Source organism: Mustela putorius, unplaced genomic scaffold (genome assembly GCF_011764305.1).
Source record: "Mustela putorius furo isolate JIRA1106 unplaced genomic scaffold, ASM1176430v1.1 tig00000196_pilon_pilon_pilon, whole genome shotgun sequence".
Taxonomy (NCBI): Eukaryota; Metazoa; Chordata; class Mammalia; order Carnivora; family Mustelidae; genus Mustela; species Mustela putorius.
Window position 1 is genome coordinate 5,421,668 of NW_025421310.1, and position 23,027 is coordinate 5,444,694.

The window sequence follows — 23,027 nt, forward strand, 5'->3', positions numbered from 1 at the left end:
GGGAAAACCTGGTGCTGTCAATGCATCCTTGCCTGGACAGATGAATCTGGACACAATCTGGTATTCTGAACCTTGACATCGGAGAAACATAAACCACAAACATTCTCTCTGATTGAGAATGGTATCCAGTTTCAGAATGTTCTGTTGGACTGCTATGGATGGTTGTCTAGGTTGTTCAGTGATCAGTACAGGAGGAAACTAAACTCCAGCCCACTTTCTGTTGTGAGGCATGTGCCCGGAGTAGCACTGCTTTGAATCAGAATAAGGGATTTCCCCCCAATTTATATAGAGTTGCTCTACAGTCTTGTGGCATCTCTGTGCACATGTGAGGAGTTCTCAGGGAGAATGGGGTGTACCTGAGGTATTGTAGGTTACACTGTGGGTGTGTCATAATCTCACACAATACGGGCAGCATATCACTCTGGTCATTTCCTTGAAGGGTCAGATGCGTGAGAGTCTCATGGCCACAAAAAACAAAACAGAAGTTTCGATAGGTGTCCACTGGGAAAGTATTTTTGAGGCTAGAGAAATAATAAGAAAGGTAAAATCTTGCATTTCTACATACATGGGAACAAAGGGCCACAATAGGTTTAAACACTGGGAACTTTGTTCCTATTTTTCACCTCCAGTGAGGTGTGGTCAAGAAACTGTATATATGAAGGTACACAACTTAATATTTTGATATACTCCTACCTTGTGAAATCATTACCACAAACAAGCTAGTGAATATACCTTCAGTTCACATAGTCACCATTTCTCTCTCTCTCTCTTTTTTTTTTTTTTTTTTTTTTTTTTGTGGCAAGAACACTGGAGATCAGGTCTCTTAGAAGTTTCAACGATACCTTGCAGTTTTGTTAATTGTTGTCACATTGGTGAGGTTACATCCCCAGAACTCACCCATTTTGCACTAACTGAAACTTTGTACGGCTTGACGAACATCTAATTTTAGGAACTCCCAGAAGCCCCCGTTTCTTTAGTCATCTCAGACTTCTGAAAAAGGGAAGTTGGTCCTCAACAGTTGTTTTGGAGGAAAGCTGTTCTGTGGGTTTTTGAAAGAGATAAGGAAGGGTAGTAGTTTGTTCCCCTCAAGTGTTACCATGGGAACGTTTCAGGAACACTGGGTCCTGCTCAACATCTCACGTGTAGAATCAGGATCGCATGGCTGGTGCAACCCTAAGTGAGCAGAAGAGACCCTTCTTTCTCTATGTTGACAAAGAAACCTGTGAACAAGGATGCCTTCATTTGGAGAACATCTTGCTGGTACCAGAGCTCACTTTGCAGACTAACTCATGTTTGCTCTCTTTCCCTAAACCTCCCCCCACAACCTGCCCATGTGTAAGCTTCCAGGACTTTCCCAGCATGTGAGCTGCAAGGGGGGGCCCACAGGAAGACTCTGAGGTGTTGTCACAGGCAGACAGGACCACACTCTATTCTGATTACGAGTATTTAACTTGTGTAATTACTTTTCTCTGGTGCTTCTGAGCCCCCCTTATTTCTTCCCAACTTCATTCAACTTCTAGATTTTTGGATCAGATTCAGACGTATACCCAGCCCAGGTCACAGGTCTGTCTCAGCACATTGATACCATCTCCCCAACAATGCTCCCAGGCATGGGTGATTTTGCATCCCCTAGGGACACCTGGCAATGTCTGGAGACATTTTAGGTCATCACAGTTGGAGGCAGGGGTGTGGGTGCCACCCGCATCTGGAAGATAGAGGCCAGGGCTGCTGCTAAAATCCTATGATGCACAGGACAGCCCAATCCCACTGTCTGCAGAGGTTGAGAAATTCTGTTCTATGCACAGCCCTATGGTTGTCTAGGGGTACTGAAGCTGCCGCCAGGATCTGGATGGTTGTCATGGAGTTTCGTGGACATCCAAATCGTATTTCACAGTGTGTTAAAATCACCTGGGGCTGGGGAGAAGGGACCACAGGGAATTATTGTTTAATGGGAGACAGAGTTTCAGTTTTGCAAGATGAAGCGTCCTGGAGATGAATGGTTGTGGCTGTCGCATAATTACACATTTAAAAATCCATCACTGTGAACTCAAGAATGGTTAAGATGATAAGTTTTATGTTATACCACAATAAAAAAATTGGAAAAAGTTACTTCATACAATTCAGTAGACAAGTGTAAGTTATGGACTGTCTCAATTCCTCATGTCTTGAGTACCCAGTTGGACTTTGGGAAAGGGATTCAAATATTACTCCAATGTGAAAAATGTAAGGAACCTGGTTATGCCCTAGGGGTTTTATTTTTTTATTTTTTTAAATATTAGTAATTAGTATTATTAATATTAGGTAAAATGATTTCAAACATGTTATTGGAGATGAAGAACAACATTTCAACATATCAGTCACAAATTTGTAAGTGCTTAAGATCTGTAATCATAGCTAGAAATCTTAACAGCATACTGTCTATAAATTATAGAAAATGTAGACCAAAAAAAAATCAGTTTGAACATAAAGGGTCTGAAAAACCACTATCAGCACCTTAACATTTGTAGAATATCACATGTAACTAAAATACAATAGAATGTACATTCCATCCAAAATGCATAATATACATACCAAGATAAATCATATATTGGGCCACAAAACTTCTCAAAAAGTCTCAAAAGTTTGAAATTTTAATAACTTTAATTTCTTTCTTTTTTTTAAAATTTTTAAAAAATTTTTAAAAATTTATTTATCCGGGTTTAGCGTCTACTTACACCACTTTCTGAAGATTATGGGGAGCGGAATCTATTTTTTCACAAAGCAGCTTCACGGATGAGGTACTGAGGAAGCTCTGACTGATATCTAGAAACACCAGACTCTTGTTTGAGTCGAACACGGAAAGAAGATCCATCCAGAAAGGAAGCACATATTGATCATTCTGGAACCTGTTGGGAAGAGGCAAAGAAGGGAAATTACCGAAGACTGCTGGAGAGAAAACGACCACCGGTCCCTCATTGTGAAGCTATTTAGGGAGGGCTGCTCCGGGTATATACACCAATAAACAGGCAGAGCTCTAAAGTCAGATGGTTGAATCACTCAGCATCACTGTCAGACAAGTCATCACCTGAGACAGGTCACTGGAGAAAGAACTCAAGCTTGCTTGCTTTTTTTTTTTTTTTTTTTGAGATTTTTTATTTGAGAGAAAGAGTGTGAGTGAACAAGCAGGAATAGGGGTGTGGGGGTAGGGGTGGGTATAGGGAGAGGGACAGACTTCCTGCATGGAGCCCGACTCTAGCTCCATCCCAGGACCCCAAGATCATGACCTGAGCCAAAGTCAGATGCTGAACTTACTGAGCCACTTTACCCAGAACTCAAACTTCTTGCACAACAATCTAACAGAGGTTTAGAATACACCAAAAGTCTAAGATCATTGATACAAAATTAAAAACAAGTTAGAGAGGAGAAGGGAGTTGGGGGAAATTGGAAGGGGAGGTGAATCATGAAAGACTATGGACTCTGAAAAACAATCTGAGAGGTTTGAAGTGGTGGGGGGGGTGGGAGGTTGGGGTACCATGTGGTGGGTATTATAGAGGGCACCGATTGCATGGAGCACCGGGTGTGGTGCAAAAACAATGAATACTGTTATGCTGAAAATAAATAAATTTAATAAAACAAAAACAAAAACATCGCAGTCTCCCCTGGAGGCGTGGGTAATTTGCGTGCCTGCTGCCTTCCTTGGATGTGGTAGCCGTTTCTCAGGCTCTCTCTCTGGAATCGAACCCTGATTCCTCGTCACCCGTGGTCACCATGGTAGGCACGGCTACTACCATTGAAAGTTGATAGGGCAGACGTTCAAATGGGTCGTCAACGCCACGGGGGGCATGTGATCGGCCTGAGGTTATCTAGAGTCACCAAAGCTGCCGGCGCCCGCCGCCCCCCCGCCGGGGCCAGGGAGAGGCTGACCAGGTTGGTTTTGATCTGATAAATGCACGCATCACCCCCGTGAAGGGGGTCAGCGGCCGTCAGCATGTATTAGCTCTAGAATTACCACATTTATCCAAGTAGGAGAGGAGCAAGTGACCAAAGGAACCATAATTGATTTAATGAGCCATTTGCAGTTTCACTGTACCAGCCGTGCATACTTAGACATGCATGGCTTAATCTTTGAGACAAGCATATGACTACTGGCAGGATCAACCAGGTAAGACTGGGTGTGGTGAAAAAATAATGATACTGTTATGCTGAAAATAAATAAATTAAAAAAATAAAAAACAATATACACCATTGATGAAAAAATGAGCGATATGCGTGTCAGAGATCTGAATGTCAGATGGTGTATCCATATGCATGATATTCTCAATCTAATTTACAACTGTATTTGTAACCTAAAACGTCCATAAAAACTTGAGAAGATGTAATCACAGACTTAAGAGAATGTTTATTTTGTTCTGTGGTTGCTTCTGGGCATAGGGTTGGTGTAGGTGATATGATTTCTTTATCCTTTTCAGTATTGCTTTCATTTTCTATTTATGTAAGGGATCTTTGCAATCAGAAAAATATTTTCAGGAAAACAGTACAAACACTTGAAGCCATGATGTGTCAGAAAGTTGAAACATTTTACTTATTGATGGGGAAATACTATGGGACCTAAGAGTAATCAAATATTTGGAGGTTTTTGTGGAGAAAATTGAAGGTACGAGTGTGCAAGGAATAAGAGTAACCAGCACATAAATATAAGAGAGAAAAGTGTAAATGAAAGTTGAAGCTGGAATTTGAACTCCTATATGCTAGGAACCTTGAGTAATTTTAGAATTAGTCATCTAAAAATACTACTTCGAAGTAGGTCCAGTGCTTACCTGAAGATAATGGAAAGGAAGCCCAGAAAGCGTCTAACTCACTCCCCATCATCACAGTAACAGAGCCGTAACAGAGACAGAGCTCAAAGTCAAACAGTAAGACCCAGCACCTTCGTTGCCTCCTACCATCTTCCATTCCTCAGCCTATAACTGGGCTCGGTGGCTTTCAAACGAAGGTGGCCGGTTTCCAGGGCATAAACATTAATCTGAATAATTAACCTCTTATTTTCCACTCTCCCTCAAGCCTGCTGAGGCTGGCTACTCATGTCACCCTATCTTCTGAAGGACAATTGTCCTTTCTCCTAGAGATGGGCAAGGCTACACAAGACCATGTTTGGGGGATACCCTTCCAAAGTCACTAATGGGAGAGTAAATTTGAGTCAACGTGAATATCTTCCTAAGATTCAAAAGAGCTTAGAGAAGAAATAAGCAGTTTCTAAAGTCAAGAAGCTCCATTATTAGCCTTGACGGAATAGCAAGTCCTACACAAAGTGGACATTTTGTGGTTTGAAATAGAGGAAGAAAGAATCCAGAAAGAACTTAGGTTCTGTCAGCTTCAGCATGCCTGGCTGCTTTAGGTTGAGGTTTTACCTTTGGTTTTATTAGTGGTACTTGCCTCGATGAAAGATATATTTAAAATTAATGTCCTCATTGCAGAATTTGAAGCAACATGAGGAGGACAAGCCTTTAGAAACCTAGTTTGTGCCTTTCAAAGAGCATGGTCTATATGCTCTGGGGAAAGACATCTGAGGCTGTGTAGGGTTAGTGCAATGGTCTTATCAGGGGAAGATAATCAAGCCGTTGTGTAGAACATGGGCTCGTTCCCACTGTGCTACCGGAGGAAGTGGTCTGACTGAAAGCAGCCTGTGATTTAAGCGTCCCGGAGTTACAGACCAGCAATGCTATGGGCCTGCTGTGGTGAGCAGGACAGAAGGGAAAGTGGCAAAAGGCACCTGAAAAGAACGTTCATGGAAAGCATCCATTTGTGTTTCAGATCAGAATGATTGTAATCACACCTAAAGACATCCATTGCCTTCTTCTCAGATGGGGGCTCCAAGGACAAAGCAGTCCAACTGTGGTTAATTACCTGCAGTGTTCATGTTGGCTCTATTATTGGTTTTAACTAAACCAAGGTTAAGAAGAAAAAAGAGGGTCCTCAAAAAATTAAAAATAGAGCTATCCTACGACCCAGCAATCATACTACTGGGTATTTATCCCAAAGATATATATGTGAAAAGAAGGGCCATATGTACTCCTATCTTCATAGCAGCAATGTCCACAATAGCCAAACTGTGGAAGAGCTGAGATGCCCTTCAACAGATGAATGGGTAAAGAAAGTGTGGTCCGGGGGAGGAGTCAAGATGGCGGAGAAGTAGCAAGCTGAGACTGCTTCAGCTAGCCGGAGATCAGCTAGATAGCTTATCTAAAGATTGCAAACACCTGAAAATCCATCGGCAGATCGAAGAGAAGAAGAACAGCAATTCTGGAAACAGAAAAACAACCACTTTCTGAAAGGTAGGACCGGCGGAGAAGTGAATCCAAAGCAACGGGAAGATAGACCCCGGGGGGAGGGGCCGGCTCCCAGCGGAGCAACCGCGCACAAAATCAGGACTTTTAAAAGTCTGTTCCGCTGAGGGACATCGCTCCAGAGGCTAAACCGGGGCGAAGCCCACGCGGGGTCAGCGTGGCCTCAGGTCCCGCAGGGTCACAGAAGGATCGGGGGTGTCTGAGTGTCACAGAGCTTGCGGGTATTGGAACGGGAAAGCCGGCTACAGAGACAGAGCCGACAGTAAGCTCGCAGCTCCGTGTTACCTTGAACCGGTCGCAGGCTCGGTGAGCTTGGAGCGCGGCCGGAGGTCAGGCAGACGGGAGTGACTGGGCGCTGTTCTCTGAGGGCGCACTGAGGAGTGGGGCCCTGGGCTCTCGGCTCCTCCGGGCCGGAGACCAGGAGGCCACCATTTGTATTCCCGTCCTCTGGAACTCTACAGAAAGCGCTCAGGGAACAAAAGCTCCTGAAAGCAAACCGAGCGGATTACTCACCCCGGCCCCAGGTAAGGGCGGTGTAATTCCGCCTGGGGCAAAGACACTTGAGAATCACTACAACAGGCCCCTCCCCCAGAAGATCAACAAGAAATCCAGCCGAGACCAAGTTCACCTACCAAGGAGTGCGGTTTCAATACCAAGGAGAGCAGCAGAATTCCAGAGGAGGAGAAAGCCAAGCACGGAACTCATGGCTTTTTTCCTGTGATTTTTTTTAGTCTTGCAGTTAATTTAATTTTTTCTTTTTCATTTTTTTTTTCTCGCCTTTGGGTAAAATTTTTTTTTTAAATGTTACCTTTTTCTTTTTTAACGATTTTTTACTAGTTTATCTAATATATATATATTTTTTTACATTTTTCTTAGGTGTTTTCTTTTTTTAAAAATTCTTTTCTTTTCTTTTCTTTTTTTTTTCTTTTTCTTTTCTTTTTGTTTTTTTTTTTTTCTTTCTTCCTTTTTGAACCTCTTTTTATCCCCTTTCTCCCCACTCACGATTTTGTTTCTCTTCTAATTTGGTTAAAGCATATTTTCCTGGGGTTGTTGCCACCCTTTTAGTATTTTACTTGCCCCTTCATTTACTCTTATCTGGACAAAATGACAAGACGTAAAAATTCAACATAAAAAAAAGAACAAGAGGCAGTACCGAAGGCTAGGGACCTAATCAATACAGACATCGGTAATATGTCAGATCTAGAGTTCAGAATGACAATTCTCAAGGTTCTAGCCGGGCTTGAGATAGGCATGGAAGATATTAGAGAAACCCTCTCGAGAGATATAAAAGCCCTTTCTGGAGAAATAAAAGAACTAAAATCTAACCAAGTTGAAATCAAAAAAGCTATTAATGAGGTGCAATCAAAAATGGAGGCTCTCACTGCTAGGATAAATGAGGCAGAAGAAAGAATTAGTGATATAGAAGACCAAATGACAGAGAATAAAGAAGCTGAGCAAAAGAGGGACAAACAGCTACTGGACCACGAGGGGAGAATTCGAGAGATAAGTGACACCATAAGACGAAACAACATTAGAATAATTGGGATTCCAGAAGAAGAAGAAAGTGAGAGGGGAGCAGAAGGTATACTGGAGAGAATTACTGGGGAGAATTTCCCCAATATGGCAAAGGGAACGAGCATCAAAATTCAGGAGGTTCAGAGAATGCCCCTCAAAATCAATAAGAATAGGCCCACACCCCGTCACCTAATAGTAAAATTTACAAGTCTCAATGACAAAGAGAAAATCCTGAAAGCAGCCCGGGAAAAGAAGTCTGTAACATACAATGGTAAAAATATTAGATTGGCAGCTGACTTATCCACAGAGACCTGGCAGGCCAGAAAGAGCTGGCATGATATTTTCAGAGCACTAAACGAGAAAAACATGCAGCCAAGAATACTATATCCAGCTAGGCTATCATTGAAAATAGAAGGAGAGATTAAAAGCTTCCAGGACAAACAACAACTGAAAGAATTTGCAAATACCAAACCAGCTCTACAGGAAATATTGAAAGGGGTCCTCTAAGCAAAGAGAGAGCCTACAAGTGGTAGATCAGAAAGGAACAGAGACCATATACAGTAACAGTCACCTTACAGGCAATACAATGGCACTAAATTCATATCTCTCAATAGTTACCCTGAATGTGAATGGGCTAAATGCCCCTGTCAAAAGACACAGGGTATCAGAATGGATGCAAAAAAACAAAACCCATCTATATGTTGCCTCAAAGAAACTCATTTTAAGCCCGAAGACACCTCCAGATTTAAAGTGAGGGGGTGGAAAAGAATTTACCATGCTAATGGACATCAGAAGAAAGCAGGAGTGGCAATCCTTATATCAGATCAATTAGATTTTAAGCCAAAGACTATAATAAGAGATGAGGAAGGACACTATATCATACTCAAAGGGTCTGTCCAACAAGAAGATTTAACAATTTTAAATATCTATGCCCCCAATGTGGGAGCAGCCAACTATATAAACCAATTAATAACAAAATCAAAGAAACACATCAACAATAATACAATAATAGTAGGGGACTTTAACACTCCCCTCACTGAAATGGACAGGTCATCCAAGCAAAAGATCAGCAAGGAAATAAAGGCCTTAAACGACACACTGGACCAGATGGACATCACAGATATATTCAGAATATTTCATCCCAAAGCAACAGAATACACATTCTTCTCTAGTGCACATGGAACATTCTCCAGAATAGATCACATCCTCGGTCCTAAATCAGGACTCAACCGGTATCAAAAGATTGGGATCATTCCCTGCATATTTTCAGACCACAATGCTCTAAAGCTAGAACTCAACCACAAAAGGAAGTTTGGAAAGAACCCAAATACATGGAGACTAAACAGTATCCTTCTAAAGAATGAATGGGTCAACCGGGAAATTAAAGAAGAATTGAAAAAAATCATGGAAACAAATGATAATGAAAATACAACGGTTCAAAATCTGTGGGACACAACAAAGGCAGTCCTGAGAGGAAAATATATAGCGGTACAAGCCTTTCTCAAGAAACAAGAAAGGTCTCAGGTACACAACCTAACCCTACACCTAAAGGAGCTGGAGAAAGAACAAGAAAGAAACCCTAAGCCCAGCAGGAGAAGAGAAATCATAAAGATCAGAGCAGAAATCAATGAAATAGAAACCAAAAAAACAATAGAACAAATCAACGAAACTAGGAGCTGGTTCTTTGAAAGAATTAATAAAATTGATAAACCCCTGGCCCGACTTATCAAAAAGAAAAGAGAAAGGACCCAAATAAATAAAATCATGAATGAAAGAGGAGAGATCACAACTAACACCAAAGAAATACAAACTATTATAAGAACATACTATGAGCAACTCTACGGCAATAAATTTGACAATCTGGAAGAAATGGATGCATTCCTAGAAACATATAAACTACCACAACTGAACCAGGAAGAAATAGAAAGCCTGAACAGACCCATAACCAGTAAGGAGATTGAAACAGTCATTAAAAATCTCCAAACAAACAAAAGCCCAGGGCCAGACGGCTTCCCGGGTGAATTCTACCAAAAATTTAAAGAAGAACTAATTCCTATTCTCCTGAAACTGTTCCAAAAAATAGAAATGGAAGGAAAACTTCCAAACTCATTTTATGAGGCCAGCATCACCTCGATGCCAACACCAGACAAGGATCCCACCAAAAAAGAGAGCTATAGACCGATATCCTTGATGAACACAGATGCGAAAATACTCAACAAAATACTAGCCAATAGGATTCAACAGTACATTAAAAAGATTATTCACCACGACCAAGTGGGATTTATTCCAGGGCTGCAAGGTTGGTTCAACATCCGCAAATCAGTCAATGTGATACAACACATCAATAAAAGAAAGAACAAGAACCATATGATACTCTCAATAGATGCTGAAAAAGCATTTGACAAAGTACAACATCCCTTCCTGATCAAAACTCTTCAAAGTGTAGGGATAGAGGGCACATACCTCAATATCATCAAAGCCATCTATGAAAAACCCACCGCAAATATCATTCTCAATGGAGAAAAACTGAAAGCTTTTCCGCTAAGGTCAGGAACACGGCAGGGATGTCCATTATCACCACTGCTATTCAACATCGTACTAGAGGTCCTAGCCTCAGCAATCAGACAACAAAAGGAAATTAAAGGCATCCAAATCGGCAAAGAAGAAGTCAAATTATCACTCTTCGCAGATGATATGATACTCTATGTGGAAAACCCAAAAGACTCCACTCCAAAACTGCTAGAACTTATACAGGAATTCAGTAAAGTGTCAGGATATAAAATCAATGCACAGAAATCAGTTGCATTTCTCTACACCAACAGCAAGACAGAAGAAAGAGATATTAAGGAGTCAATCCCATTTACAATTGCATCCAAAACCATAAGATACCTAGGAATAAACCTAACCAAAGAGACACAGAATCTATACTCAGAAAACTATAAAGTACTCATGAAAGAAATTGAGGAAGACACAAAGAAATGGAAAAATGTTCCATGCTCCTGGATTGGAAGAATAAATATTGTGAAAATGTCTATGCTACCTAAAGCAATCTACACATTTAATGCAATTCCTATCAAAGTACCATCCATCTTTTTCAAAGAAATGGAACAAATAATTCTAAAATTTATATGGAACCAGAAAAGACCTCGAATAGCCAAAGGGATATTGAAAAAGAAAGCCAACGTTGGTGGCATCACAATTCCGGTCTTCAAGCTCTCTTACAAAGCTGTCATCATCAAGACAGCATGGTACTGGCACAAAAACAGACACATAGATCAATGGAACAGAATAGAGAGCCCAGAAATAGACCCTCAAATCTATGGTCAACTAATCTTCGACAAAGCAGGAAAGAATGTCCAATGGAAAAAAGACAGCCTCTTCAATAAATGGTGCTGGGAAAATTGGACAGCCACATGCAGAAAAATGAAATTGGACCATTTCCTTACACCACACACAAAAATAGACTCAAAATGGATGAAGGACCTCAATGTACGAAAGGAATCCATCAAAATCCTTGAGGAGAACACGGGCAGCAACCTCTTCGACCTCTGCCGCAGCAACATCTTCCTAGGAACAACGCAAAAGGCAAGGGAAGCAAGGGAAAAAATGAACTACTGGGATTTCATCAAGATCAAAAGCTTTTGCACAGCAAAGGAAACAGTTAACAAAATCAAAAGACAACTGACAGAATGGGAGAAGATATTTGCAAACGACATATCAGATAAAGGACTAGTGTCCAGAATCTATAAAGAACTTAGCAAACTCAACACCCAAAGAACAAATAATCCAATCAAGAAATGGGCAGAAGACATGAACAGACATTTCTGCAAAGAAGACATCCAGATGGCGAACAGACACATGAAAAAGTGCTCCATATCACTCGGCATCAGGGAAATACAAATCAAAACCACAATGAGATATCACCTCACACCAGTCAGAATGGCTAAAATCAACAAGTCAGGAAATGACAGATGCTGGCGAGGATGCGGAGAAAGGGGAACCCTCCTACACTGTTGGTGGGAATGCAAGCTGGTGCAGCCACTCTGGAAAACAGCATGGAGGTTCCTCAAAATGTTGAAAATAGAACTGCCCTATGACCCAGCAATTGCACTATTGGGTACTTACCCTAAAGATACAAATGTAGTGATCCAAAGGGACACATGCACCCGAATGTTTATAGCAGCAATGTCCACAATAGCCAAACTATGGAAAGAACCTAGATGTCCATCAACAGATGAATGGATCAAGAAGATGTGGTATATATACACAATGGAATACTATGCAGCCATCAAAAGAAATGAAATCTTGCCATTTGCAACAACATGGATGGAACTAGAGCGTATCATGCTTAGCGAAATAAGTCAAGCAGAGAAAGACAACTATCATATGATCTCCCTGATATGAGGAAGTGGTGATGCAACATGGAGGCTTAAGTGGGTAGAAGAAGAATCAATGAAGCAAGATGGGATTGGGAGGGAGACAAACCATAAGTGACTCTTAATCTCACAAAACAAACTGAGGGTTGCCGGGGGGAGGGGGTTTGGGAGAAGGGGGTGGGATTATGGACATTGGGGAGGGTATGTGATTTGGTGAGTGCTGTGAAGTGTGTAAACCTGGTGATTCACAGACCTGTACCCCTGGGGATAAAAATATATGTTTATAAAAAATTAAAAATTAAAAAAAAAAAAAAGAAGGTCATTTGCTCTGTTCGTCTCTATAAACCCGGCCTTTGCACCTCCCAGCACATGATATGGACAGAGATTAGATTCTGTACTCCTTAGATCCACTTTAACACTGTATTTCTGGTAAAAGAAATTCACATGTCTTTGTGTCAAGCTCATCTTTAATTTGTATTTTGCAGCACTTACTCAAGTACAGGGAGAAGATGTCCCAAACCCAGAAGCAGCAAAGGAACTTTTGGAAGGAGAAAAGTCAGGTCTGTATCCTGTCTTCCTGGAGGAGTCTGGTGTCAGGCCATTCTTTTTTGTCTTTTTCCTACCTAACCCAAAGTATCTTTTTTCCCCTAATTAATAACCAGCTATGTCCTTCCTATCCCCTACCTCCAATCACTGAAGGTTAACAGGATAAATACAGAAGCGTTTTGAAAGAGAAGGTCCAGCAAATCTGGAAGAACTTTTGGCCTGGAGCCAGTGAGAACATTCACACAGTCACCCAAAGATATGAGACACAGATTCCATTCTGTAATCCTAAAATGCTCAGAGGGCCATTTCCACACACAGTGGTGCTGCATGGTCCCACAGGCATAGGGAAGACCACTCTGGCCAAGAAGTGCATGCTGGACTGGACACAGGACACCTCATGCAGACCCCCCGCGTTGCTTTCAATCTCAGTGGCAAGGTGCTCAGCCGCAAGGGGACTTGCTCCTTCGCAGAGCTGCTGGCGGAGAGCACCCCAGACCTGCAGTGCGCCCTTCCGCAAGTCCCAGCCCAGGCGTACAAGCTCCTGCTGGTCATCGACACTTTAGAGGAGCTGCGCGTGTTCTAGGGCATGGGTGCACTGGCACACGACTTGGGTGGTGACTGGAGGATGTGGAGGCCTGCGCCGGTGTTCCTGGGCAGCCTACTGAAGAGAAATCTCTTCCCCACAGCCACCCTGCTGGTCACCACCCAGCCCAAGACCCTGAGGGAACTGCGGCTCCTGGTGGAGCACCCGCTCTTGGTGGAGATGGAGGGGCTCTCCGAGCGCGACAGGAGGGTGTATTTCTTGTGACACTTCGGAGAGGAGGCTCAGGCCCTGTGTGCTTTCCAGCTGATGAGAAGCAACACGGCGCTGTTCTGCATGGGAACGGTGCCCACCGTGTGCTGGATGGCATGTACCTGCCTGAGGCTGCAGATGGCCGAGGGCACGGACCCCCGGCTCACCTGCTGGACCACCACGTCTCTGCTGCTGCACTTCCTCTGCAGCGGGTTCGCGCCCATGCGGGGCCAAGGCCTGGGTCTAGGGCCGCCAAGACATGGGGAGCCCCATCTGGCACACTGGGGGTGTGCAGAGGCTGCTCTCCAAGGAAGAAGGCCTCAAGAATCCCCACCTGGCCCCCATCAGGCGCTTCCTGTTTGGCCTCGCCAATGAAAAGAGGGCCAGGGAGCTGGGGACCACCTTTGGCTGCCCAGTGTCCACTCAGTTCAAGCGGGAGCTACTGGAATGCACAGTGCAGTCCCCTGAACACAGACCCTTCTCCTCGGTGACAGACACGAAGGAGACCTTGTATTGTCTCTACGAATCCCAGGAGGAGCAGCTTGTGAAGGAGGCCATGGCCCAGGTCACAGAAGTGTCCCTGCATTTGGAAGATACCTTGGACCTGGTGCACGCATCGTTCTGCCTCAAGGGTTGTGAAAACTTGCAGAAAATGTGGCTGCGAGTAGAAAAGGGGGTGTTCCTAGAGAACGATACTATATGGAGATCAGAGGCTCAGGCTGACGGGTAAGAACCTGCCCTGTTCACTCTGGTAGTGCCCGGGCTTCTACCTCACTCCCTGCTCCAGTAGCAGCAGTGCAGAGTGTCCTCCCTGTGGCTTAGGGTCAGAATTTTCTTCTTACCAGAACTACTTCTGCCAGCTTGTGCTTCAAGGTGGAGAGTTTGGTGCTCATATTAAGGATGGGGCCTTTGAACCAGACCTTGTTTTGAGACCTGTGTCCTTTTTTCTCCAGCTGAGCAATGTTTGCACATGGCTCGACCTCACTTTAGTCCTCGTGTTGGTTGTCTACATTGCCCCTCTGTATGGGGTTGTCCCGTTTAGCATGACAGATGGAAAGGCATTAAAGGTGGAAAGTCAGAGGCTGATTCAACAAGGTTCTGAAAACTTCTCCCCATCCGCAATCATGGGCATGTCACCTAATGCAACTGACACAATGAGATGACCCCAGGCAGTCATGAGACGTTATTCTTGCTGTAGCCTCAGGTAACATCAGCTGAGCTCTTATGGCATTTCCAAATACTATTTATCCCCTGGTGGCTACTTGCAATCTTTCCTGTTGAGGTGAAGATCCTGGCTTCATTAAAGGGTGTTTGAATGGGATTCGAACTCCAGTCTGCTGGTTTATGAAGTGCCCCTCCCCCATCACAATCCAAGCTCACTTCTCATGGTCCTGTGTAGGGCCCACCAGACATATATTGATACTTACCTTATCAGCCTGCCTCTTCCTCAACCCTAGGTTGTCATCAGAAATCCAGTATCTGAAATCCTCATGCATATTCACAGGGCCGGAATCAAACACCCCCGCCTTGCTTTCCTGGTGGAGGCATCTATTTTACACATCCCCTTCACTTTCCCTCTTATTCCTTCCCCATGTAGCAGAGAGTCGTGAACTCAAGTCACCTCAGGGAGCATCAGGACCCTGACGGCTGGGCTGGAACATTTCTCCACCTTGAAGATCACCGGCACTCACAGACCCCATTGGTTAAGTTCTTTATTGTAATTCCAGTCAAGCTAATATACACTGTCATACTAGTTACCCGGATACAATATAGTGACTCAGCAGGTCTACACAACAGTCGGTGCTCATCGTGTTGACCGTACTCTCAATTACCATCATCCGTTTTTACACATCTCCTACCACCCTCCCTGCTGGTAGCCATCAGTTTGCTCTTTTTAGTGGAGAGTCTGTTTTCGCTTCTTCCCCCCACCCATTGCCTATTTGTTCTGTTTCTTAAATTCCACATATGAGTGAAATCCTGTGATATTTGTCCTTCTCTGACTGGCACAGGTGGCTTCCTGTTACACACTGTAGCTACAGTCACGTCTTGGCAGAAGGCAGGCTTTCGTTCTTTTTAATGCCTGAGTAATATTCCATTGATTATATATACTACATCTTTATCCGTCAGAGGTCACTTGGGCAGCTTCTCTAATTTGGCTTTTGGAGATAATGCTGTGATAAACATAGAGATGTGTGCATTCCTTTGAACCGGTGTTTCCCTTCATCTGTGTCCTGACTTTGTTTCTTCTCTCATCCAAGTGTTTATACAGGCCTACATGCTGGTTTACCTAAATCTTTCTTCTGCAGGAGGGTCATCAAAGAGCTGCTTTGAATGCAAATGAGATTGCATGAATAGCCTCTTATCTCATCCAAGATCCCAAGTCAAAATAGTATTTATTTTTTTTTATTGTGTTATGTTAGTCACCATACAGTATGTCATTAGTTTTTGATGTAATGTTCCATGATTCATTGTTTGTGTATAACACCCAGTGCTCCATGCAATCCTTGCCCGCCTTAATACCCACCCCCAGGCTCACCCAGACCCCCCTCTCCCCTCTGAAACCCTCAGAGTCCATAGTCTCTCATGATATGTCTCCCCTTCTGATTCTCACCCCCTACTTCATATCTCCTTTCCTTCTCCTAATGTACTCTGTGCTATTCTTTATGCTCCACAAGTAAGTGAAACCACATGATAATTGACTCTCTCTGCTTGACTTATTTCACTCAGCATAATCTCCTCCAGTCCCGTCCATGTTGATACAAAAGTTGGGTATTCATCTTTTCCAATGGCTGAGTGATAGTCCATTGTATATAAGGACCACACTTTCTTTTTTTTTTTTTAAGATTTTATTTATTTGTCAGAGAGAGAGGGAGAGCGAGCGAGCACAGAGAGACAGAATGGCAGGCAGAGGCAGAGGGAGAAGCAGGCTCCCTTCCGAGCAAGGAGCCCGATGTGCGACTCGATCCCAGGATGCTGGGATCGTGACCTGAGCCGAAGGCAGCTTGCTTAACCAAATGAGCCACCCAGGCATCCCAGGACCACACTTTCTTTTTTTTTTTTTAATTTTTAATTTTTTATAAACATATATTTTTATCCCCAGGGGTACAGGTCTGTGAATCACCAGGTTTACACACTTCACAGCACTCACCAAATCACATACCCTCCCCAATGTCCATAATCCCACCCCCTTCTCCCAAACCCCCTCCCCCCGGCAACCCTCAGTTTGTTTTGTGAGATTAAGAGTCACTTATGGTTTGTCTCCCTCCCAATCCCATCTTGTTTCATTGATTCTTCTTCTACCCACTTAAGCCTCCATGTTGCATCACCACTTCCTCATATCAGGGAGATCATATGATAGTTGTCTTTCTCTGCTTGACTTATTTCGCTAAGCATGATACGCTCTAGTTCCATCCATGTTGTTGCAAATGGCAAGATTTCATTTCTTTTGATGGCTGCATAGTATTCCATTGTGTATATATACCACATCTTCTTGATCCATTCATCTGTTGATGGACATCTAGGTTCTTTCCATAGTTTGGCTATTGTGGACATTGCTGCTATAAACATTCGGGTGCATGTGTCCCTTTGGATCACTACATTTGTATCTTTAGGGTAAGTACCCAATAGTGCAATTGCTGGGTCATAGGGCAGTTCTATTTTCAACATTTTGAGGAACCTCCATGCTGTTTTCCAGAGTGGCTGCACCAGCTTGCATTCCCACCAACAGTGTAGGAGGGTTCCCCTTTCTCCGCATCCTCGCCAGCATCTGTCATTTCCTGACTTGTTGATTTTAGCCATTCTGACTGGTGTGAGGTGATATCTCATTGTGGTTTTGATTTGTATTTCCCTGATGCCGAGTGATATGGAGCACTTTTTCATGTGTCTGTTCGCCATCTGGATGTCTTCTTTGCAGAAATGTCTGTTCATGTCTTCTGCCCATTTCTTGATTGGATTATTTGTTCTTTGGGTGTTGAGTTTGCTAAGTTCTTTATAGATTCTGGACACTAGTCCTTTATCTGATATGTCGTTTGCAAATATCTTCTCCCATTCTGTCAGTTGTCTTTTGATTTTGTTAACTGTTTCCTTTGCTGTGCAAAAGCTTTTGATCTTGATGAAATCCCAGTAGTTCATTTTTCCCTTGCTTCCCTTGCCTTTTGCGTTGTTCCTAGGAAGATGTTGCTGCGGCAGAGGTCGAAGAGGTTGCTGCCCGTGTTCTCCTCAAGGATTTTTGATGGATTCCTTTCGTACATTGAGGTCCTTCATCCATTTTGAGTCTATTTTTGTGTGTGGTGTAAGGAAATGGTCCAATTTCATTTTTCTGCATGTGGCTGTCCAATTTTCCCAGCACCATTTATTGAAGAGGCTGTCTTTTTTCCATTGGACATTCTTTCCTGCTTTGTCGAAGATTAGTTGACCATAGATTTGAGGGTCTATTTCTGGGCTCTCTATTCTGTTCCATTGATCTATGTGTCTGTTTTTGTGCCAGTACCATGCTGTCTTGATGATGACAGCTTTGTAAGAGAGCTTGAAGACCGGAATTGTGATGCCACCAACGTTGGCTTTCTTTTTCAATATCCCTTTGGCTATTCGAGGTCTTTTCTGGTTCCATATAAATTTTAGAATTATTTGTTCCATTTCTTTGAAAAAGATGGATGGTACTTTGATAGGAATTGCATTAAATGTGTAGATTGCTTTAGGTAGCATAGACATTTTCACAATATTTATTCTTCCAATCCAGGAGCATGGAACATTTTTCCATTTCTTTTTGTGTCTTCCTCAATTTCTTTCATGAGTACTTTATAGTTTTCTGAGTATAGATTCTGTGTCTCTTTGGTTAGGTTTATTCCTAGGTATCTTATGGTTTTGGATGCAATTGTAAATGGGATTGACTCCTTAATATCTCTTTCTTCTGTCTTGCTGTTGGTGTAGAGAAATGCAACTGATTTCTGTGCATTGATTTTATATCCTGACACTTTACTGAATTCCTGTATAAGTTCTAGCAGTTTTGGAGTGGAGTCTTTTGGGTTTTCCACATAGAGTATCATATCATCTGCGAAGAGTGATAATTTGACTTCTTCTTTGCCGATTTGGATGCCTTTAATTTCCTTTTGTTGTCTGATTGCTGAGGCTAGGACCTCTAGTACGATGTTGAATAGCAGTGGTGATAATGGACATCCCTGCCGTGTTCCTGACCTTAGCGGAAAAGCTTTCAGTTTTTCTCCATTGAGAATGATATTTGCAGTGGGTTTTTCATAGATGGCTTTGATGATATTGAGGTATGTGCCCTCTATCCCTACACTTTGAAGAGTTTTGATCAGGAAGGGATGTTGTACTTTGTCAAATGCTTTTTCAGCATCTATTGAGAGTATCATATGGTTCTTGTTCTTTCTTTTATTGATGTGTTGTATCACATTGACTGATTTGCGGATGTTGAACCAACCTTGCAGCCCTGGAATAAATCCCACTTGGTCGTGGTGAATAATCTTTTTAATGTACTGTTGAATCCTATTGGCTAGTATTTTGTTGAGTATTTTCGCATCTGTGTTCATCAAGGATATCGGTCTATAGCTCTCTTTTTTGGTGGGATCCTTGTCTGGTGTTGGCATCGAGGTGATGCTGGCCTCATAAAATGAGTTTGGAAGTTTTCCTTCCATTTCTATTTTTTGGAACAGTTTCAGGAGAATAGGAATTAGTTCTTCTTTAAATGTTTGGTAGAATTCACCCGGGAAGCCGTCTGGCCCTGGGCTTTTGTTTGTTTGGAGATTTTTAATGACTGTTTCAATCTCCTTACTGGTTATGGGTCTGTTCAGGCTTTCTATTTCTTCCTGGTTCAGTTGTGGTAGTTTATATGTTTTAGGAATGCATCCATTTCTTCCAGATTGTCAAATTTATTGCCGTAGAGTTGCTCATAGTATGTTCTTATAATAGTTTGTATTTCTTTGGTGTTAGTTGTGATCTCTCCTCTTTCATTCATGATTTTATTTATTTGGGTCCTTTCTCTTTTCTTTTTGATAAGTCGGGCCAGGGGTTTATCAATTTTATTAATTCTTTCAAAGAACCAGCTCCTAGTTTCGTTGATTTGTTCTATTGTTTTTTTGGTTTCTATTTCATTGATTTCTGCTCTGATCTTTATGATTTCTCTTCTCCTGCTGGGCTTAGGGTTTCTTTCTTGTTCTTTCTCCAGCTCCTTTAGGTGTAGGGTTAGGTTGTGTACCTGAGACCTTTCTTGTTTCTTGAGAAAGGCTTGTACCGCTATATATTTTCCTCTCAGGACTGCCTTTGTTGTGTCCCACAGATTTTGAACCGTTGTATTTTCATTATCATTTGTTTCCATGATTTTTTTCAATTCTTCTTTAATTTCCCGGTTGACCCATTCATTCTTTAGAAGGATACTGTTTAGTCTCCATGTATTTGGGTTCTTTCCAAACTTCCTTTTGTGGTTGAGTTCTAGCTTTAGAGCATTGTGGTCTGAAAATATGCAGGGAATGATCCCAATCTTTTGATACCGGTTGAGTCCTGATTTAGGACCGAGGATGTGATCTATTCTGGAGAATGTTCCATGTGCACTAGAGAAGAATGTGTATTCTGTTGCTTTGGGATGAAATATTCTGAATATATCTGTGATGTCCATCTGGTCCAGTGTGTCGTTTAAGGCCTTTATTTCCTTGCTGATCTTTTGCTTGGATGACCTGTCCATTTCAGTGAGGGGAGTGTTAAAGTCCCCTACTATTATTGTATTATTGTTGATGTGTTTCTTTGATTTTGTTATTAATTGGTTTATATAGTTGGCTGCTCCCACATTGGGGGCATAGATATTTAAAATTGTTAAATCTTCTTGTTGGACAGACCCTTTGAGTATGATATAGTGTCCTTCCTCATCTCTTATTATAGTCTTTGGCTTAAAATCTAATTGATCTGATATAAGGATTGCCACTCCTGCTTTCTTCTGATGTCCATTAGCATGGTAAATTCTTTTCCACCCCCTCACTTTAAATCTGGAGGTGTCTTCGGGCTTAAAATGAGTTTCTTGGAGGCAACATATAGATGGGTTTTGTTTTTGCATCCATTCTGATACCCTGTGTCTTTTGACAGGGGCATTTAGCCCATTCACATTCAGGGTAACTATTGAGAGATATGAATTTAGTGCCATTGTATTGCCTGTAAGGTGACTGTTACTGTATATGGTCTCTGTTCCTTTCTGATCTACCACTTGTAGGCTCTCTCTTTGCTTAGAGGACCCCTTTCAATATTTCCTGTAGAGCTGGTTTGGTATTTGCAAATTCTTTCAGTTGTTGTTTGTCCTGGAAGCTTTTAATCTCTCCTTCTATTTTCAATGATAGCCTAGCTGGATATAGTATTCTTGGCTGCATGTTTTTCTCGTTTAGTGCTCTGAAAATATCATGCCAGCTCTTTCTGGCCTGCCAGGTCTCTGTGGATAAGTCAGCTGCCAATCTAATATTTTTACCATTGTATGTTACAGACTTCTTTTCCCGGGCTGCTTTCAGGATTTTCTCTTTGTCATTGAGACTTGTAAATTTTACTATTAGGTGACGGGGTGTGGGCCTATTCTTATTGATTTTGAGGGGCATTCTCTGAACCTCCTGAATTTTGATGCTCGTTCCCTTTGCCATATTGGGGAAATTCTCCCCAGTAATTCTCTCCAGTATACCTTCTGCTCCCCTCTCACTTTCTTCTTCTTCTGGAATCCCAATTATTCTAATGTTGTTTCGTCTTATGGTGTCACTTATCTCTCGAATTCTCCCCTCGTGGTCCAGTAGCTGTTTGTCCCTCTTTTGCTCAGCTTCTTTATTCTCTGTCATTTGGTCTTCTATATCACTAATTCTTTCTTCTGCCTCATTTATCCTAGCAGTGAGAGCCTCCATTTTTGATTGCACCTCATTAATAGCTTTTTTGATTTCAACTTGGTTAGATTTTAGTTCTTTTATTTCTCCAGAAAGGGCTTTTATATCTCTCGAGAGGGTTTCTCTAATATCTTCCATGCCTATCTCAAGCCCGGCTAGAACCTTGAGAATTGTCATTCTGAACTCTAGATCTGATGTCTGTATTGATGTCTGTATTGATTAGGTCCCTAGCCTTCGGTACTGCCTCTTGTTCTTTTTTTTGTGTTGAATTTTTACGTCTTGTCATTTTGTCCAGATAAGAGTAAATGAAGGGGCAAGTAAAATACTAAAAGGGTGGCAACAACCCCAGGAAAATATGCTTTAACCAAATTAGAAGAGATCCAAAATCGTGAGTGGGGAGAAAGGGGATAAAAAGAGGTTCAAAAAGGAAGAAAGAAAAAAGAAAAAAAAAGAAAAGAAAAGAAAAGAATTTTTAAAAAAAGAAAACACCTAAGAAAAATGTAAAAAAAAAAATATATATATATATATATATTAGATAAACTAGTAAAAAATCGTTAAAAAAGAAAAAGGTAACAGTTAAAAAAAAAAATTTTACCCGAAGGCGAGAAAAAAAAAATGAAAAAGAAAAAATTAAATTAACTGCAAGACTAAAAAAAATCACAGGAAAAAAGCCATGAGTTCCGTGCTTGGCTTTCTCCTCCTCTGGAATTCTGCTGCTCTCCTTGGTATTGAAACCGCACTCCTTGGTAGGTGAACTTGGTCTCGGCTGGATTTCTTGTTGATCTTCTGGGGGAGGGGCCTGTTGTAGTGATTCTCAAGTGTCTTTGCCCCAGGCGGAATTACACCGCCCTTACCCGGGCCGGGGTGAGTAATCCGCTCGGGTTTGCTTTCAGGAGCTTTTGTTCCCTGAGCGATTTCCGTAGAGTTCCAGAGGACGGGAATACAAATGGCGGCCTCCTGGTCTCCGGCCCGGAGGAGCCGAGAGCCCAGGGCCCCACTCCTCAGTGCGCCCTCAGAGAACAGCGCCCAGTCACTCCCGTCTGCCTGACCTCCGGCCGCGCTCCAAGCTCACCGAGCCTGCGACCGGTTCAAGGTAACACGGAGCTGCGAGCTTACTGTCGGCTCTGTCTCTGTAGCCGGCTTTCCCGTTCCAATACCCGCAAGCTCTGCGACACTCAGACACCCCCGATCCTTCTGTGACCCTGCGGGACCTGAGGCCACGCTGACCCCGCGTGGGCTTCGCCCCGGTTTAGCCTCTGGAGCGATGTCCCTCAGCGGAACAGACTTTTAAAAGTCCTGATTTTGTGCGCGGTTGCTCCGCCGCTTGCCGGGAGCCGGCCCCTCCCCCCGGGGTCTATCTTCCCGTCGCTTTGGATTCACTTCTCTGCCGGTCCTACCTTTCAGAAAGTGGTTGTTTTTCTGTTTCCAGAATTGCTGTTCTTCTTCTCTTCGATCTGCCGATGGATTTTCAGGTGTTTGCAATCTTTAGATAAGCTATCTAGCTGATCTCCGGCTAGCTGAAGCAGTCTCAGCTTGCTACTCAGCAAATGACCTTCTAAACCAAGTTTCCTGCCTGCCCTCTCTAGACCCATAACAAGAAATATTTTTTCAA

The 23,027-nt window shown here is 42.6% G+C and overlaps 1 protein-coding gene across 1 annotated transcript in view; it reads right to left on the reverse strand.

Annotated features, from left to right (window-relative positions):
* The window catches only part of NLRP2 (NLR family pyrin domain containing 2), a 50,461-nt gene that overhangs the window by 22,023 nt on the left and 5,411 nt on the right, over nucleotides 1-23,027 (reverse strand). Inside the window, 2 exon segments of the mRNA XM_045077263.1 lie at nucleotides 357-521; nucleotides 2,715-2,962. Of these exon segments, the coding sequence (XP_044933198.1) occupies nucleotides 357-521; nucleotides 2,715-2,962 (413 nt within the window).